This window comes from Lithobates pipiens, unplaced genomic scaffold (genome assembly GCF_037356315.1).
Source record: "Lithobates pipiens isolate NorthernLeopardFrog02 unplaced genomic scaffold, aLitPip1_a1.2 Scaffold_22, whole genome shotgun sequence".
NCBI classification, from domain to species: Eukaryota; Metazoa; Chordata; class Amphibia; order Anura; family Ranidae; genus Lithobates; species Lithobates pipiens.
In genome coordinates this window covers 65,202,815-65,222,079 of record NW_027507784.1, presented here as the reverse complement: position 1 = coordinate 65,222,079, position 19,265 = coordinate 65,202,815, and the positions used below count along the sequence as shown (strand labels likewise).

At 43.3% G+C, this 19,265-nt stretch overlaps 1 protein-coding gene across 2 annotated transcripts in view; it reads left to right on the top strand.

Moving 5' to 3' along the window:
- Positions 1–19,265, top strand: part of RIF1 (replication timing regulatory factor 1) — a 79,021-nt gene that overhangs the window by 27,551 nt on the left and 32,205 nt on the right. Inside the window, exons 8-18 of one of the 2 annotated variants that reach the window (XM_077447718.1) lie at positions 249–341; positions 423–561; positions 1,975–2,126; positions 2,271–2,376; positions 4,419–4,601; positions 4,685–4,795; positions 4,933–4,995; positions 6,085–6,185; positions 6,278–6,340; positions 16,349–16,422; positions 16,553–16,733. In XM_077447718.1, the coding sequence (XP_077303844.1) occupies positions 249–341; positions 423–561; positions 1,975–2,126; positions 2,271–2,376; positions 4,419–4,601; positions 4,685–4,795; positions 4,933–4,995; positions 6,085–6,185; positions 6,278–6,340; positions 16,349–16,422; positions 16,553–16,733 (1,266 nt within the window). Of the gene's footprint in view, positions 1–248; positions 342–422; positions 562–1,974; positions 2,127–2,270; positions 2,377–4,418; positions 4,602–4,684; positions 4,796–4,932; positions 4,996–6,084; positions 6,186–6,277; positions 6,365–16,348; positions 16,423–16,552; positions 16,734–19,265 lie in introns of both variants that reach the window. The other variant, XM_077447717.1, reaches the window with a different exon arrangement.

The window sequence follows — 19,265 nt, the reverse complement described above, 5'->3', positions numbered from 1 at the left end:
AAGAGGGTATATGATTGCAATTTACAAATTTTTAAAGGGTAACTGTAGCATTGATAGAAAATATAAAAAAAAAAAAAAAAAATTAAAGCAGGGTGTGGGTGCCTACTTTTTGACTTGCATTACATTTATTTGGGATGACTCAGAACTCCCAGGTAATTGTGTTTTACAGACCCGATTGCTAAATCCTTAATTTTGATTACATATTAACGCCAGTAGGAATTTGAATGTATTCTTTCCTCTGCTCTTAGAAAATTATTGGAGACCTCAACAAGTTGTTTACTAGCAAAAATGAGACCTACGTTTTGAAATTGTGGCCTTTGTTCGTCAAGCTGCTTGGCAAGGTAACCTTTCAGTATCCATATGATTATATGATTTTGTGGGCCTTTGCCTGTTTTCTCACAAATGATTGAATGCCTTTGCAGACTTTGCATCGCAGCGGCAGTTTTATTAATTCCTTGCTGCAACTTGAAGAGTTAGGTTTTCGAAATGGATCCCCTGCAATCAAGAAGATTGCATTTATTGCCTGGAAAAGTCTCATTGATAACTTTGCATTAAACCCAGGTACATTTTTTATTGTATATCTAAATATTCTGTAGAAGTTTTAGTGGTTCTACTATCCTTTATATAGATATGTAGTGTTGGTGTGTTTTTAGTTGTGCTTTTACTCCTTTTTTTTTTTTTCTGATGGTTATTAATACTACCCTGAAATTGTCAAAGTAGTACAGCCTAAACTCATTTGGTTACACTTCTATGGATTACAGGAGTGCCGTTTGTTCTTCACTCCTGTGACCTGTTTTCAGCAGACAGTGGGCTGAAGCCCGCTGTTTGCTGAGGTCACACAGCCTGTCCAGGCTTCGGAAAGATCGCGACCATATGGTCGGAATCTGCCCACATGCATGGACCTGCATCCGGCTCAGCCTTTCAGTGATCTGCTGAAATCTGGGCCAGCCGCTCCCGCCCCCTCCACATCCCAGTGCTCCAGTGAGCGAAGAAGGTTGTGAGTGCATAGCAGACAGCGGTGACCGAGGGTCACTAACTCTCTGCTCAGGAAGCTCTGAGAACAAAATGATCAGTGGTGTTTAATTGCTCGGGTTCTCAGTCTTGGAGCCGGTTGGAGACAGATGCAGTATCATACCGATGCTGCATCGACCTAGGTAAGTATGATTCCAAAACAAGAAAATCCTATTTTTCTCATAAGACATTTTAGCACCATGTCAATCTTGCAGGTCTTGAGCATTTCAAGTTTGTTGTAAAGCATTAGGCACAGTTCTGTGCTAAATACCAAGTGGTCTGCACTTTAGTTAATGCCTATTTATGGATTTAAGCACTGGTTCACATTGCAGCGTGTCAAATTGGTGGCAATGGCTCCTTCCGAATGGGTGGGACACTGCATTTGTGGTGCAGCACCGATTCCCAAAAGTTTCTGTACAACTTTTGGTGACTTCAGAGTGCAATTTCCATTGGCATCTGTGCAGGAACTCGCACAGATGTCTCTGAAATTGCCCCTGAAGTTAGAACTGACATGTGGGAATGAAATTGAGCGAGTTCAGTGGAACTCTCAACTCGCACAATTTTGTTCCCACTGTCATCATGAACCTGGGCTAAAGCAGAGCTCCATCCAAAATAGAAGTTCTGCGTACCCCATTCCCCATCCCCCCCCCCCCCCCCTCCCGCTGCCATTCAGAAAGTGCAGCGTGCTTCGCATGCGGTTTCACTTACAAGGAATGGCAGTGGTAGCACCCGAGGACGGACTGAAAAATCGTCTGGGGGGCCAACTTTAGTACTTTTAGCTTTTTTAGCTTACATTTTTGGAAGTGGGTGTTGAAGCTTCACTTTAGGCCAATGACTTATTTTTTTTTTTTTCAAAGTACTTATCTTAGTTTACAGTTTAGATTGTGGTGTTTAAATACATATGCAATAGATACACCAATAATGATCTAGTCCTTAACATGCAATGGCTTTATGTGTCCACAGACATTTTGTGCAGTTCAAAGAGACTAAAACTCCTAATGCAGCCGTTGAGTTCTATCCATGTAAGAACAGAAGCTCTGGCTTTGACTAAAGTAGAAGTGTGGTGGTATCTCTTGATGCGTCTTGGATCTCAGCTGCCAATTCACTTTGAACAGGTATTACTGTACAGTATGGGTTTGTTAACATTTTTTTAAAGTTGATGGCTGTGTCTGATTTTCTGTGTGCCATTTGAAGATGAGTACAATACTTTGAGTTAAAAGTACATAGACAAATTGTGAAGGCTGTTTGTTTGTCTGCAGGTTTGTTTACCTTTGATTCAAAGTGCTTTATGTGTAGATGCAGCTTCACCCCAAGCACATCAACTGCGTTCTGCTAACCTGGTTGCCTCTACACCCGTACAGAAAGGTATAGTGTGATTCTTCATTGCTATTCATGGATCTTCACTCCACTCTCTTTGCTGCAGTACATTTAAATTTTTTTTTGCATTATATTATAGTGTCTTTGTACCGTGCAAAAGTTTTTAGGTAGATCTCAAAAAATGCTTTTAAATGTAATAATGCTTTCAGAAATAAGTGTTCTCAATTAACAAAATGAAAAGTAAATGAACAGAGAACTCCTAATCAAACTTGATATTTGGTGTGATCGCCCTTTACTTTCAAAACTGCATTACTTCTTCTAGGTACTCTTGCACACTTTTATTTATTATATTTTTTTTGGAACTTGACATGTAGGTTGTTCCAAACATCTTGGAGAACTAACCACAGATCCTCAGTAGAAGAACCCATATTTCTGTCCTTGTGAATTTACGTGAACCCTTTTCGTCACCAGGTCAATGCGTCGTACGTACCTGACAGCGGGGGATATTGCACACAATGCGGTGGATGCAGCCGGGATTGTGTGTAATACTAACAGGCAGACTGCTGCCTGTCAGGTGAAAGAATTTGTGTGGCGGTGCTGCTGCTGCCCGATTTCTCACACCCACACCTGGTACTGGCACGTTCCACTCTGCTTGTCCATCGGTGGGCCCAGGAACTCCATAGCGGGTGCCGGCGGCTGGAGGGGAAGAAGAGCAGCAGTCACACGTCCGCTCTCCTCCCCTTCTTGTTGAGACCCGGAAAGCGTCATCTCTGATGTCGCTTCCGTGTCCCTGGCTAGCTCAGTCGGGAAATGTGATTCAATGCGATCTGCATTGCAAAACATTTAGGGGAGACCTGCAGCATCTAAAAAGACCCTTCGTATCTCAATAAAAAATTGTTACACCCAACAATAAATAAAATCCCCCCCCCCCCCCCCCCGGCCCTGAAAAAAATTTAGATTGCGATACACATTTCGCATAATTCTACCACAAGACCTCCTCTGTAACACTAAACTGATACCTAAATATAGGCTACTGAAGTTTAGCCCCATTTCAGGGGCACACAAAAAATTAAGGTTTGGCATGTTGGATGTTTACTCGGTGCAACCTCGTCTTTTTTTATATTTTACTGAAAATTTGGTTTATTTACTCTAAAGTTCACTGTGTTGTGTGGTGTGTTTTTTTTTTTTTTTTTTTTTTTTTTTTTTTATTGAAATATAATTGTATAATCTTCAGGCCTAAAATATTTTTTTTTACATTTGTGCAAAAACGGCTCTGGCAGTGAACGGGTTAAAGAGGAACTCCAATCCACTTTTTTTTTTCCCCCTCCTGCTTACCTGATGGTGGTATCTGAACATTTCAGATGCTCACCATCCAGTGGATCCAGCATTGACCCACTGAACTGATCACCTGCCTGGCCACAGCTCCGTCCCATGTTGCTGTCTTTTCTCCCATCATCGAAAGGCTAGTTGGCTCATCCGGGTTCACCTACACGACGATGCGCCAATAGGCCTGCCCCCTCCTGTTCTTGAATAGTCTCCTGGGATATGTGATGTAAACATCCCGGGAGGCACAGCAGGCAGTAAGTCATTCGCCTAAGGCAAGTGATGTGCATGGAGAGGTGGAGCTGACAATACATGGGAAAATAAATAAAAATGCCCTATTCCTGCTGAGGAAGGGAGGAGGGATGATCCTAGGGGATGGTGAAGGTCCACTTTAAGTATGAATTGTCCAGCCTATGTAGTCTTGGCTGATGGGCATTTTTGGAGCTGAAGGCAGTTATCAAAAAGGCTTGAGATTGCATTTATAGCTTAAGGATGAAAGCTTTTAAAAATAGCTATAGCTTGGTGTGTTCAATCCCAGAAAACTGCAGCACTCTACAACCTGCTGGCTTTCATTCTGTCACTCCTTCACGTATAACTTGGAATGAATGTAAAGCCACACACCAATGTCTTCAGAGGCTTTATTCACCCAACAAGCTTCCTCAAATGGTTCCACCCCCATGACTACTCCTGATATGTTACACCAATGGGCTTAATCGTGGAGGATTAACTAACACAATTATACTTTTTTTTTTTTTTTTGGCTTGTAGGAAGTTTGTCATTTGTCATTCCAGTAACTCCAATGACTCCAAAAATGAACTTGAACTCCAGTCTCTTGGCATCTGTAGCATTTCCATCTGTTCATCTTCTGGGTATAGAGATGATGCTCCATTTCCTCCTGGGTCCAGAAGTTGAGCAATTTGCCAGTAAACACAAGCTTGTGCTCAGTTTAGGTATGTTGTATTTCCCTTTGTTGTGCATTATGCTGTATTAGGAATACATTAATAATAAGTTCAACACGTATTCTATTCTGCAGAGCCTCTCCAACATCCGTTGATCAGCAGCTCCTCTTTCTTCAGTAAACATGCCAGCACTTTGCTGAGTGCAGTACAAGATGGATTTATTACCATTGGAAAGGAAGCTTCAGGTAAGGTTTACTGATGTGTTGGGGGGAGGGGGTGCCTGAAAAGCTCTGCTACACAGGCCCTCTTCACCAAAGCATCATGGCACTTTGTACAAAAAGGTGGTTTATAATTTGCCCTACTGACATTTTTCTTTTCCTAGGTGCTGTGCTTTATGCTGTGTGGAAAGACATGATAGAGTTTGTGAAGGCAGCTATGGAAACAGGTAAATGACATGTGCAACAGTTACTGGGGGTTGTGGTTCATCCAGTCAATGATTTATTGAAAGGGGGAGGATCCTTCAGTGTTAAAGCAAATTTACACTGCATCTCAGCACCACAAACTCCATTTCATACCACCCGCCGCATGTATTGTGAAATGACGGGCACCCCTAGGGCAGCTGTCCTGTTCTGGGACGACATCCTTTTGATGGCATCCAACTTTTCCGCATTTGCGATTGGTGGTGCTCTGTCCCTGGGACATGGTGCATCACCAATCACGGTGAAGAGCCCATGATGAGGCTCTTTAGCCATGTGATCAACTTCATCCAATCACAGCTGATCACATAAAAACAAGGAAATTGCGGCATTCCTCGCCTCACTGACAGCGTTTGAGAAGACAGCCAATCAGCGGTATTGCCTCGCGGGGACATCTGCACAGATAATTGGGGCACTGATCATCAGTGCAGCCCCAACAGTGATGCCAGTCAGTGCTGCTGCCTTTCTGTGCCCATCAGTGCTTTATATTAGTGCCTCCCCATCAGTTATAACCAACTAACCATTATATATTTTTTTTTTTGTCTGTTTTTTGCTAAATAAAATAACCCAGTAGTGATTAAATACCACCAAAAGAAAGCTTTGTGTGGGGAAAAAAATTATAAAAATCTAGTATGGCTACAGCGTTGTATGAATGAGCGTGCACTTGTCATTCAAAGTACGATAGTGCTGAAAATTTGCCTGTGCAGGAGGGGGGTAAAAGTGCCCAGTAAGCAAGTAATATAAATTGTACGAAGCAAACTGTTCCATCCATGCATGTCTCCCAGGCTTTATTTTGTTGAGAAATAAATCACTTTGAAAAACAACCCCTTGGCATTTCTGGCAGTGGCCATCTTGAGTAAAGGCAAATGATTTATGTAGCATTTTCTTTCTGGAATCCATCTGCCCTTATCTCAATGTTGCCATTTAAAAATGAAAAATTTTGGAGAATTGTTGTTCCTTTCACAGTTTACTTTGGGTGTCTAAATACAAATTTGCATGTGTACAGTTAAAACAGTTTGACTCCAGCCTTAAACTTGTGTGTTCTATATCCTTTTTAGGTAGTAAGAAAGAACGGCAAGGCTCAGAGGTGTTGACCTGCTTGCTGCAAACTTTGAAAATTATAATCGTTTCAGATTCTCTTCAGGTGGAGAAGTGCTTGGTAAGTACATGGCAATGGTTGAGTATAGCAAGGGATATTTGTGTTAATGAGAATGTTTGTTTGTATCTTCATGGTGTTTTTGCCTTCTTTAGAGTCTTCTGGAGTGCACCGTGAAAGGACTACCTCAAAAAGTACTGGGATCTGCATCATATCAGGTGGCAAATATGGATCTTCTTAATGTAAGATTTAATATAAGATGTTTGCCACTGCAGCACTGAGTTGCTGGAATCAATCTTTTGCACTTCTGCTTAAAGACCTGTAAATCCTAAAATATGTTGTTGTTCTAGGGTTGGGTCATATTTTTAGTAAGCAGGGTTTCTGTAAAAGTGTCTGTCAGGATAGGAGAGAGGCAAATATTTATGAAATGCTTGATTCTGTGACCGATGGTTCCATGTTGGTTTTCCTTTTTGAAGGAATGAGTGTCAAATGACTGCTGTCAACATATTTGAGTTGCTTGTGGCTCCTCAATATAATCACACTTTTTTTATGTATACGTCATTGTCCAGTGGTATTAAGGCAGGGCTCGGCAAACCCCAGGTCGCCATGGAGACCAGAAATCGCATCCTGATGCCTAGGCTGCCACCAGCCCACTCACTATGGGATGCCCCAGACATGCAGTGCATTACCACTGACCACCGCCGTCCTCCCTCCTCCACACTCAGTATGGTGCTTGATGCTTGCCAGAGCCGCTGAGTGTGTGAAACTGACAAGCAACTGAGAGGAGGATCTGTCAGATTTGAGCTTGATGTCGGGGTGGGCGGGACCCAGCAGCTATCAAACACCAGCCAATGGGATCTGGACAGGCCGCTATGTGTATGTGGCCCTGCCCCTTTTCTTAAGCAGCCCAATCATTGGCTGGTGTTTGATAGCTGCTGGCCCCCGCCCACCCCCGACATCAAGCTCAAATCTGACAGATCCTCCTCTCTGTTACTTGTCAGTTTCACACCCCAGCCGCTGGCCGGGTCCCACCCCCAACATTAAGCTCAAGTCTGACAGCTCCTCTCTCCTCTGTCAGTTTCACACAGTCACTGAGTGCTCAGTGTGAAACCTGCCAGTGCCAATTAGTGCCGACTGCCACCTGCCATCGCCAACCAGGGCCACCTATCGGGGCCACCTGCCATCGCCAACCAGGGCCAGCGGCCATCGCCAGCCAGGGCCACCTATCGGGGCCATCGCCAGCCTTTCTGGTCAGCCCATAACCCTGATGTAACAGTGTTACATTGGAGTTAACTGGGTGCTCCTTTGTGAGTTAGGGATAGGGGATGAAAATTACTGGCCTTACCCCGAGAGCTGACAATCCATACCACTCTAAGAAGAAAAATAAACTGTCTCCTAACTTTTTTAACTGGCTCCTAGATTCAAAGCAAATTTGTCAACCCCTGTATTAAAGAGTAATTGTTTGCTGTAAATTGGCCAACAACTGGGTATTTGCAGTTTTACACACAATTTTTTTTTTTTTTCTTTTACTGGGTCACACAAGGCTTCTGGGGAATGCATACTGCCTAACATTGGGATTACATCTCAAGCTGTTTCTTCGTCTTCGTCGTCTTCGTCGTCTTCGTCGTCGTCTTCGTCGTCTTCGTCGTCTTCGTCGTCTTCGTCGTCGTCTTCGTCGTCGTCTTCGTCGTCGTCTTCGTCGTCGTCTTCGTCGTCGTCTTCGTCGTCGTCTTCGTCGTCGTCGTCGTCGTCGTCGTCGTCGTCGTCGTCGTCTTCTTCTTCGTCGTCGTCTTTGTCTTCCTCCTTTTTAGTAGATACTCTATGGGCCTGTGACATAAGTTTGAGATGCTTCTGGGGTAATTCAGAATTTGACAGGTGCATTAACCTGTTCAGGTCCACCCATAGCAGTTTTACTGCAACAGGGCGGGACTTGTGCGCACACGTGATCCACCTCTTCTGGGTATGGCGCGTGCACAGTGAAAGCCCAGCAGCTGGTACCGTGGACACTGTCTGCTGGCACCTGCCAATTCAGTACATAGGCAGAATGTAAAGTATAAACAAGGCAGATCGCCATTCTGTCAATAGGAAAGACCTAAATCCGGTCTTTCTGCAAAGCAGGGAAATGGATCCGTGCCTTTCCCTAGTAAAAGCACCTCCCACAGTTTACTAAAACACTGGCTAGGCACACAGTTAATCCTTTGCTCGCCCCTGATGTCCCTTCCCAGTCAGTGTCATTAGCAGTGTTAATTTAGTTGACTAAAACATTTTATTTTATTCGACTAAAATGGCATTTTAGTCAAGACTAGGACTAAAACTAAATTGAAATTTGACTTCAAAATTAACATTGGTCTGTAGTGCATGGTCATACCTCTAAACCAAAAATAACATGAGATTTTTCAGTCCAGCAGTATATAAAGAGTTTTGAAATTGTAGACACATGTTAACTAATGCATTACAATTTAATTACACCCATTAGATTTTTGACAACTAAAATGAGATTTAGTCAACTAAATGCAACTAAAACAATTGCAGAATACTAAAATGGGACTAAAACTAAAATGCCATTTTAGCCCCAGATTAAGACTAAGTTGAAATGTACCAAAATGAACACTGCTCATTGGTACAGTGACAGTGGATGATTTTATTTATTTTTATAGCACTGGTCCCCTAAAAGTGTCAGTGTCCAAATTGTCCACCGCAATATCGCAGTCCCGCTATAAGTCGCTGCCACCATTACTAGTAAAAAAAAAAAATATATCACATAGTTTATAGATGCTATACTTTTGCACAAACCAATCAATGTAAGCTTTGTGTGTGTGTGTGTGTGTGTGTGTGTGTGTGTTGTTTTTTTTCAAAATCATGTAGCAGAATACATATTGGCCTAAATTGATGAAGAAATTTTAGATTGATTTATTTTTAACCACTTCAGCCCTGGAAGGATTTGCCCCCTTCCTGACCAGGCTATTTTTTGCGATACGGCACTGCGACACTTTAACTGACAATTGCGCAGTCGTGCGACGTAACCAAACAAAATTGTGTTGTTTTTTTTTTTGTCCCCCCTCTTTCGTCATTCAGGACAGCACCTTTTGAGACCCTGGCCCCTCCCTTCTCAGGAATCACCGCCTCCACCAGAGCTTTAAGCCACTCCCTCCCTCCAGCCTGTCAATTTTGGCGTCCCCTCTGAAGGGGAGACACTGCTAGGAACCAGGGACAATTTTCAGCTGGGGAAGTTGAGGCCGGTGTTTTCCTGGAAGGGAGAGGCAGATCTCTCAAAAGCACAACAGCTGGTCTGGGAAGGCTTTGTGTCTGCTTTGTGCAGTAACGCACCCTGTCCTCCCTTGGGGAAGATTGAGGCCAGGACGCTTGCTTTCCGGGACCTTGGGGAAGGTGGGGCGGATGGTGGCGGTCTTGGGAATCAGAGGGCAGGAGGTGTACTTCTAGGACCCTGGTGGTGGTCGGTACTGGGGCAGGTGCACTCCTGGTGTTGGTGTGGTCTTGTTTGTGTGTTGGCAGATTCTGATGGCTGTGGGTTTTGTAATTTCAGAGCAAATTGTTCTGTGCTGAAAATGCATTGAGGGTTAGGTTGAGGAACATTATGCAGAGCAGGGTTCTGACTTGGCAGCGTCCATTAAGAAGCTTTCCAGCACCTTCCAGTCTTTTAATACACTGTTTGCAAGTTTTCAGTCCCCACAACTCCCAGCTAATCCTCTGCCAGCGCAGCAAGATGCCACACCTGGTCTATCAGCAGGTCCCTCCATCAATGAGGGTTACTTGGGTGGCACCAGACAGGCATTTGAGGAGGAGCTTGACAGCACATCCTCACTCCTCAAGGGAGTCGGAGAGAATGTGGATGCTGAGTCCATCAGAACCTCACAATACAAACTCTCCTTAGTGGAAGAACTCTTGGTAGCTATCCACTCCACTCTAGGTATCCAGGAGGAAAAAGTCGCTGTCTCTCCATGATTAAATGTACTTGTCTTGGAGAGCAGAAGAGGTGTGTGGGGCGGGGGGGGGGGTCTTTCCGGTCCATGAGGTCTGGTTGACTCCATCAAAAAAGAATGGCGAGACCCAGAAAGGAAGCCTTTCTTTTCCAGGACATTAAAACGCAGATTCCCCTTTGCAGAGGATGAAGCAGCTGTGTGGAGAAAATTGCCTAGACTGGATGCAGCCTTTTCTCAGGTATCCAAAAGACAGACTTGGCTTTTGAAGATATGGGGGTGCTAGCAGACCCCATTGATAAGAGGATGGACTCCCTACTCGAAACTTGGGATTCCTTAAGGGAATCTTAAGCCTGCCATAGCAGTCAGTGTTGGCGTGTAACATGGAGCACTGGCTAACGCATAAAAGCACATATTGAGGCTGGAACCAAAAAAAAGAGACCACTCTCTTCTCCTTCCCCATGCTTTTAAAAGGGGCACGTACGTTGCGGTTGCCTTAGAAGAGTCGGTCTGCATGTCTGCTAGATCCTCTGCCCTGGTCAATTCGGCCAGGAGAGCTCTCTGGTTAAAAACCTGGCAAGGGGACAATGCATCAAAGATCATGCTTTGCAGAGTCCCTTTAACTGGGGATTTACTGTTTGGTCCAGACTTGGAGGCTGTCCTTGATCGGACAGCTGATAAAAAGAAGGCCTTCCCTTTTTAAAAAGAAAATTGTGGAAACAATCGGAAAAAAAACTCGTCCACAAAAGATTAATTTTCCGAGGGTGGAGTCTCAGAAAAAAAGTTTGGACCAACAAGGGCAGAGGTTGCAGGGGAAGCGATCCTTTCTCTTTTTTTTTTTTTTTCCCCCTACCCTCCTGAACAGCCCCAAAAGTACCAATGACAGGTTAACCCGTGGGAGGAAGACTGGGGGCTTTCCTCCCACAGTGGGAGTCTGTTATCTCCAATCTGTTCATACTAGTAATTGTAAGGAGGGGGTACAGACTGGAATTCTCAAGCCACCCCCCCCCCCCCCACAGGTTTCTAGTTGCAGACCTGCCAAAGTGTGCAGAAAAGGTGACGGCTCTGCTTTCCTCACTGGAGGAACTGGAACAGCAGGTAGTAGTATCGTGGGTTCCACCTGGGGAGATAGGCAGAGGGTTCTATTCCCACGTCTTTGTGGTTCGGAAGCCCTCGGACGTTCAGGCTCATCCTGAACCTGAAGCCTCTTAATCAATCTCCCACAGAAGGTTTCACATGGATTCCATCTTTTCTGTGAAGACACTACTTCCTCTGGATTGCTACATGGCATCCATAGACCTAGGGGACGCCTATCTGCACATTCCGATTAGAGGACAGTCAGAGGTTTCTCAGACTGGCAGTAAGGTCAGCAGAGGAAACGGTACATCTGCCCCTTTTGGGCTATCCTCTTCTCCCCAGATATTCACCAAAGTCATGGTGGAGGCCCTGGCCTTCCTGCGACTTCAAGGAATCTCTGTGATCGCATACCTGGACGACCTGCTCCTTTTTTTGCTCCTTCGCCGGAGCAGCTGGTCCAGGATTTGCAGGTAGCAAGGAGTGTGTTGGAGCATCTGGGATGGCTCTTAAATTTGGAGAAATCCAACCTAGTGCCATCCCAGAGAGTTGCCTTCCCAGGTTACATTCTGGATTCAACCCAGCGGAGGGTTTTTCTTCCCGAGGAAAAAATTCTGAGTGTAGACAAGGCCTTTGCAGTTCTGCAGAGCAATAAACACATCCTAATAAGGAAGGCCATGTCGGCTCTGGGGCAACTGACGGCTGCTCTCCCAGCTGTAAGGTGGGCGGGTTTACATTTCCACCCTTTGCAGTTGTTCATCTGGAAGTTTGGGATCACACTGAAAGGTCCTTGGACTCAACTGTTTTCATACCACTACGGGTGAAGAGGTCTTTGTGGTGGTGGAGAAAGGCAGTGAATCTATCCCAGGGTCTGGATCAGGTACTGCCAGTGACCAAGATCATAACAGACGCAAGCGTCGCGGGTTGCGGAGCACACCTAGGGGTGAGTCTGGCGCAGAGTTCTTGGAGAGTCGAGGACACAGGTAAGTCCTCAAACTTGAGGGAGCTGAAAGCCATTTATCTGGCTCTCAGAGCTTTCCAGCAGGAACTCCAAGGACATCATGTTTAGGTCTGTTCAGACAATTCCTCAGCAGTTGCTTACTTCAACTGACGGGGGCACCAGGAGCAGTTCCTTTTTGGGTTCTGACAAACAATATTCAACTGGGCCGAGGTCACGGTTCTCTCACTGTCTGCAGTACACCTAAAAGGGCGTTTAAACCAGCTGGCAGACTTCCTCAGCTGGGGGATGCTGAGGGAGTGTGACTAGGTCCTGAGTCAGGTCACCTACAGGATGATTATTCTGTAGGTGACCTGACTTTTTGCTTCAAGGGAAAATTCTCTCTCTCTCTCTCTCTCTCTCTCTCTCTCTCCCTCTCTCCCTCTCTCCCTCTCTCCCTCTCTCCCTCTCTCCCTCTCTCCCTCTCTCCCTCTCTCCCTCTCTCCCTCTCTCCCTCTCTCCCTCTCTCCCTCTCTCTCTCTCCCTCTCTCTCCCTCCCAAACAGATCTGCAGAGCAGCAACGTGGTCAAGTGTTTTTTTTTTTTTTGACTTCCGTTAAGCACTTCAGGCTGGATTTGTCTGCTCGGGACCAGGCCTTTGGGCGTAAAGTCCTGCAAGCAGCAGTAGTTCACCCTAAGACAGTGATGGCGAACCTTGGCACCCCAGATGTTTTGAAACTACATTTCCCATGATGCTCATGCACTCTGCAGTGTAGTTGAGCATCATGGGAAATGTAGTTCCAAAACATCTGGGGTGCCAAGGTTCACCATCACTGCCCTAAGATAAGTGCTCGCTTATCCTCTCAAAGGTGCTGTAGTGAAAGAGGGATCATCGAAATTAAATTGCCCTTTTACCACATGACCGGCTGTGTCCAATCGCAGCCAGTTACAGAATGTAAACAAACCGTGGTAATGAGATGTTACCGGGTTCTCCTCCTCGCACACGATTGTGTGAGGAGATTGCGGTAACATATCGTTACTGCTTACAGTACACACCAACACCCTGATCTCCCCCCCCCCAATAAAGAATACCTGATGGGTAATTCCACTGTCTTGGTGCTCAAGGACCTTAAAAAGTGTGATGGGTAGAAATAAAATGAGATGTGTCATTTTATGCTTCTTGAATGTTGGGCCTCTCTATGTGGACTGGCTCTGTAAAAGCCTCACACGTGTGGTAACGCCATACTCAGGAGGAGTAGCAGAATGTATTTTGAGGTGTCATTTTTGCTATAAACTGACTACTTTGTGTAAAAAAAAAAAAAAAAATACATTTTTCTTTCCACGTTTTCCGAAGACTTGTGGGAAAAAAAACGAACTGTTCAAAAGACTCATTATGCCTCCTAGAATAGACGTTGGGGTGTTTGCTTTCCAAAATGGGGTAATTTTGTGGGTAATTCCATTGTCCTGTTGCTCCAGGGCCTTCAAAAGTGTAATAGGTCGTTGGGAAACTAGAGGTGTAATTTATGCTCCTAGAAAACCTGATGGTGCTCCCTGCATGTTGGACCTCTGTATGTGGCCAGGCTGTGTAAAAGTCACACACGTCATATCGCCATACTCTGGAGGAGTAGCAGAATGTATTTTGGGGTTTTATTGGAAGTATGCATATGCTGTGTGTGAGAAATAACTACTTATGACAATTTTGTGGAAAAAAAAATTTTTTGTTTTCAAAATTTTCGCTTTTTAACTTGTGTCTAAAAAATAAAATAAAAAACCCCAGTGGTGATTAAATGCTGCCAAAAGAAAGCTCTATTTGTATGAAAAAAATTATAAAAAATTTGTTTGGGTACAGTGTTGCATGACTGCAATTCGAAGTGTGTGAGCACTGAAAGCTAAAAATTGGTCTGGGAAGGAAAGGTGTATACCACCAAAATCAAGCGGTATTTGTGGGGGGGGGGGGAGGAACATACATTTTATCTAGGTACAGGATCACACGACCACACAATTGTCAGTTAAAGTAATGCAGTGTCGTATCGCAAAAATAGCCTGGCCAGAAAGGGATGTAAGTCTTCCAGAGGTGAAGTGGTTAACCTGCTTCAAGTGACACTGATTTGTTTGTTTGCCACACTATTTGTACATTTAACCTGCCAAAAAGTATGGTAGTTTACAAAACCTTTGGGGCAACTGCATTCATTTGTTTGTGTGTGCGTTTGTTTTTTTTTGTTTTTTGTTTTTTCACCTGATTATGCCATTAACACGCTTCTAGATTAAGGCAGGCCCTACATGGTCGAATTTTCTTTTGCAAATCAGAAATTGTATACATTTTGTAATCCTATGGTGCCACCATTGATTTTGAAATTCGACCAACCAATCCTTCAATTTCACCTCATTTTGCTACAGAAAAGGAATTTTCGTGGCTGGGAATCTTCTTTTCTTTCTGGGAGATTTATTTTTCGATTAAGTTTCTCACATGATTGATTAGAAAATCGTTTTGTTTTTCAAAAAATTTCCAACATGCCCGATTACTCAAATTCGATGGCCGCACGAAAATCAGCTGTTGCTGCAGCCCACTAATGGTGCGAAATTTGAGCGAAAATTCTTAGATAAGATTTTCGAAGAGTAATCGACCCATTTATGGCCTGGCTGACGCTTGTCCTAGCACTTGAGTAACTGTGTTTACTCTAATGTATCTGTGAAGGAACATTATTACCCAAGGGCAGGACCACAAATGCCTCCTCTCTACCATAGAGCGAAGGACTCTGCGGGAAAATGCTAACTAATCTGTATTATCAGCTAACAAGACACACTGAGGTTTATTTACTAAAGGCAAATCCACTTTGCACTAGTGCACTTGGAAGGGCAGTTGCTGTAGATCTGAGGGGGACATGTAAGGAAAATAAAAAACAGCATTTTTTGCTTTTACATGATTGGATGCTAAAATCAGCAGAGCTTCACCTCATTTTAGATCTTCCCCCTCAGGTTTACAGCAACTGCACTTCCAAGTACACTCTGCACTACAAGTCAACCCAAGTGTGTGTGTGGTGGGTTCTTTTGGCAGGTTTGAAAAAATGCTGTAAATTAGGAATGCTTTTGAAAGTGTTGATAAAGATAGTTAAGTTTATTAACCTAAAATGGAAAGCAAATGAACAAAGGAGAAATCCAAATGAACATTTGGTGTGACCCCCTCCACTTTTGCCTATGAAAAAGCATAATTTCTTCTATGTACACTCGCACACAGGTTTGTGTGTGTGTGTGTGTGTGTGTGTTTTTTTTTTTTTTTTTTTTTTTTTTTTTATTATTTTGAAGGAAACAAGGCTAAAACAACAATGTAGGAAAATCTAGGAACTGGGGTGCAGAAAGATGACGGCAGGTTCTCCTGGACTGAGTCATCAAAATGTGAAATATTTGGCTGTAGCAGAAGGCAGTTTGTTGGCAAAAGGCTGGAGAGCGGGTGCAATAATGAGTGTTGGCAGGCAACAGTAAATCATGGTGGAGGTTCCTTGCAAGTTTGGGGTTACATTTCTGCAGATAGAGTTGAAGATTTGGTCACGATCAGTGGTATCATCAATGGTGAGAAATACAGGTAGATGCTTATCCCATCATACCATACGGCAGGTGTGTGGTTGGCTCCAAATGTATAATGTCATTAAGAACCACCTTCAGTGTAAAGAACAAGGAGTCCTGGAAGTGATGTATTGGCTCTCACAGAGCCCTGATCTCCACATTATCCAGCCTGTCTGGGATTACATGTAGGGACAGAAGGATTTGAGTCGGCATACATCCACAGAAGATCTGGGGTCAGTTTTCCAAGATGTTTGGAACAACCTACCTGCCGAGTTCTATCAAAAACTGTGTGCAAGTGCACCTAGAAGAGCTGATGCTGTTTTGTGGGCAAGGTGTGATCACGCCATATTGATTTGGATTTCTCTTCTGTTCATTTAATTTCCATCTTGTTGATTAAAAAATAAACAGAGAGAGGGGAGTGAGTTTCAATTTGTTGCTAAAATTTCTGTTTCTGAAAGCATTCCTAGTTTTATAGTATTTGTCACACCTGCCTAAAACTTTTGCACAGTACTGTGCGTGTGTGTGATATACTAAAATATTTTTTTTTTTTTTTTAATGCCTATAGTATTTTAGATTTATTGGTCTTTAAACAGAGTGCTATGTGGCTTTTTTTTTTTTTTTTTTTTTGTGTGCATTAACTTATTTAAGCTTGTAGACCTATTGAAGTGTCATGCATGACAGATCATCCATCTGATTTTGTATCTTTTGTTTATCTAGGGAACTCCAGCACTCTTTCTAATACAGCTTCACTTTCATGCTGGAATTCTGGAACATGGCGTTACTGAGGAAAAGTAATTATTGTAGTGTCTAGTGCATTACATTTTATTAAAGGAAACAATTATGGCAGTTATGTGATTTTTATTTTATTTTTTTTTAATTTAATTGCTAACTTCTTTTTTGTTTTCCCCCTGAACTGAACAGATTCTTTGTAAACTTTGAAACGCTTGTAAGTTACGTCTTCTCTGGTCCTACCTCACCTTTGGCGTTTTGCGAGTCTGTTCTTGGTGAACTGAATCAGGGTGCCAAGTTGCTAGAAAACAAAGAATTTCTTTGGCGCATTTGGAGTATTCTGATTAATCCACTGACTGAAAAAGTTAATCAGGTAAAATCTTATGGTATTCCCTTTAGCTTAAAGTTAACTTTTGGTATTGGGGTTAAAGTAGAATGCATACAGTATTTTTGAGTTATGCATGTATCTATCGCTTTGTTACTTTGCCTGGATTAGATTTTTTTTTTTTATATATATATAGTTGTATTGTTACCTGTTTGGAAATCATAGTTTTAGTGTTCATGCTGACTTAGTGTAGGGAAGTCATAGCAGTAGAAGTCTGCTTTACATTTTTAGTATGTGAAACCTCAGGATAATAGCCCCCTAACATTGAGATGAGCATTACTTGTAGAACTGACCTGATTTTCAACTGGTTGGCACTTTGGGGCTGTTCTCTTTAAGTGCCCATTCACACTGGGAACTGCATATGAATCACTCAAACTTTGCAGTTCCTGTGTGATTCACATGGAGTTCTCTGCAGTCCTATTTTCAATCCAATCGAAATGAATGAGCTGCAAATGTAGTGCTTGCACTGCTTTTGGAAACACTACAGCTGGATTGCATCTATCTCCCTTCCCCGGTATATCCGATCAGCCTCTAACTTGTCCACCTTTTTAGGAGATCCCTGAAAGCTCACTTATTCAGGGAAGCCTATCCTACACCCACCTAACAACTGTCCCCGAGCCACCCCCCATCAAATCATTCCCCGCATCTATTGCGTTTTGTACCACCACCCCCTCCCTTTAGAATGTAAGTTCTACGAGCAGGACCCTCCTGTCCCTTCTGTATTGAACTGTACTGTAGTTCTGTCCCCCCTCTACATTGTAAGGCACTGCGCAAACTGCTGGCACTGTATAAATCGTGTATAATTGTACCATGCGGGCAGACGCACTGCGTTTGCAACTTGCATTTGGGGTGACTTTTTGCACTGACATCTACTGCAGATTGCAAAAGCATTGCAGGAAACTGACAAGGAAGGAGGGTCTCCTGCACAGCGTTCCAGTGTGAACGGCCCTAAATTCTTGGCTTCTCTTTGCAGAACAGTACTGCTTTTTTTGAAGGGATGAAGAGAATGCAGATAATCTGGAGCATGTTCATTTTGTGGCTGGGCAAAATAAAGTGCATCTCTACAACGTGTGCATTCTCCCCATGTTTTATCCATTTTAAAAATGCTGCAAATACATAAATACCAGTCTGCCAGAAATCTAGTGTGCTTATTTCCTGTTTGAGGTTGGCTCCCCCTCTATCACCTAATGAGAAGATTTTCTGTAGTCAGCACTTGCACTAGGGACAAAGTACTCAAATATGGGTTGCGCCAAATCAGATTATTAAAGGAGGCTGACCAGTTGATTCCATGTGGTTTTTAGAGTGTATAATTTTATTCAGGGAAGTGCTTCACTGGCCATCATACACAGAACTAAGTAGGGATTCAAATGAAGTAGTCTCTGTAGCCATTCACGCATTTTCCTTATTGGCCAAAACCAGTTTTGTGTGTGGGTATCAAGCGTGTAGCCAAAACTAGTAAAACTGAGAATTTAGGAACGCTATACCATCCATCTATGGCTATCTGAGAGGTTCTAAGGGTGCTCAGTTGCATATGGAGGAGGAAGAAGTTTTTGCTGAAGTGAATTATTTCAGAGACATAGCACAGAAGAGTTGTCTAATATATGTTTAGGGGAAGTGTTTGGTTTCTTTTCTTTTTTTTTTCTTTGGTTTTATCGGGTTCAACCCTCCTATGAGCTAATGGTGCGTTAATCAATTGTTTGGTGTTTATTATTTTTTGGTTTGCAAGGTATTAATGGCAAAAGGTTTTTTTTTCCATAAGCAAGATATGAGTTTTCCCTACAATGTTGGGAGGTTGGATGGATGTTATGAGGAGTTTCAGAATCCTGTGGGAAAAGTAGGGATTTCTCCCAGTTGTCCCTGAAGCTTGAGAATCTTCCAAAGTCCTATAGATGATCCAAGTAATGTAATGACCAGTTGGGGTCCTCCTGGATAGACCAATGTGTTATCGACAGAGAAACTGTTCTGTAGCAGATTTATCCTTAAACCTTTAATAGATGTGGAGGCTGTAAGCATAATTGCCAGTTCCAATGGCAAAGTGCAAAAAGGATGGGGATCGAGACAACCCTGTCTGGTACCATGAAAAAAATATATTTAAAGGGCCTAAATTGGAGTTGTTAACTTTGGTTCTTACTTGAAGAGCAGTGTATATTTAAATCCAGTGAATAAGTGGTGTATAAAGCCAAATTTATGGTGAACTTTTAAGGGCTCATTCACGTGTGTCAGAACCCTGTGTTTATGCGTCATTTATTCAGCATGTTTGCACAACTGTTACTGTGCCATGCAGGAAGCGGCTGCTGCAATTTCTGGTGTGTGCAGTTACCATTAGGTTTAATGACACTTGCACACATCTGAATATTTTGTGCAGATTATTGCAGCTGCAGGAACGATTGCAGACCTGCAGCAGGAACCATCTTCACAAGTGTGAACCAGATCTCCTCAATCTTAAAGGGATTGTAAAGTGAATTTTTTTTTTTTTTTTAACAAACATGTTATACTTGCCTCCACTGTGCATGCAGCTTG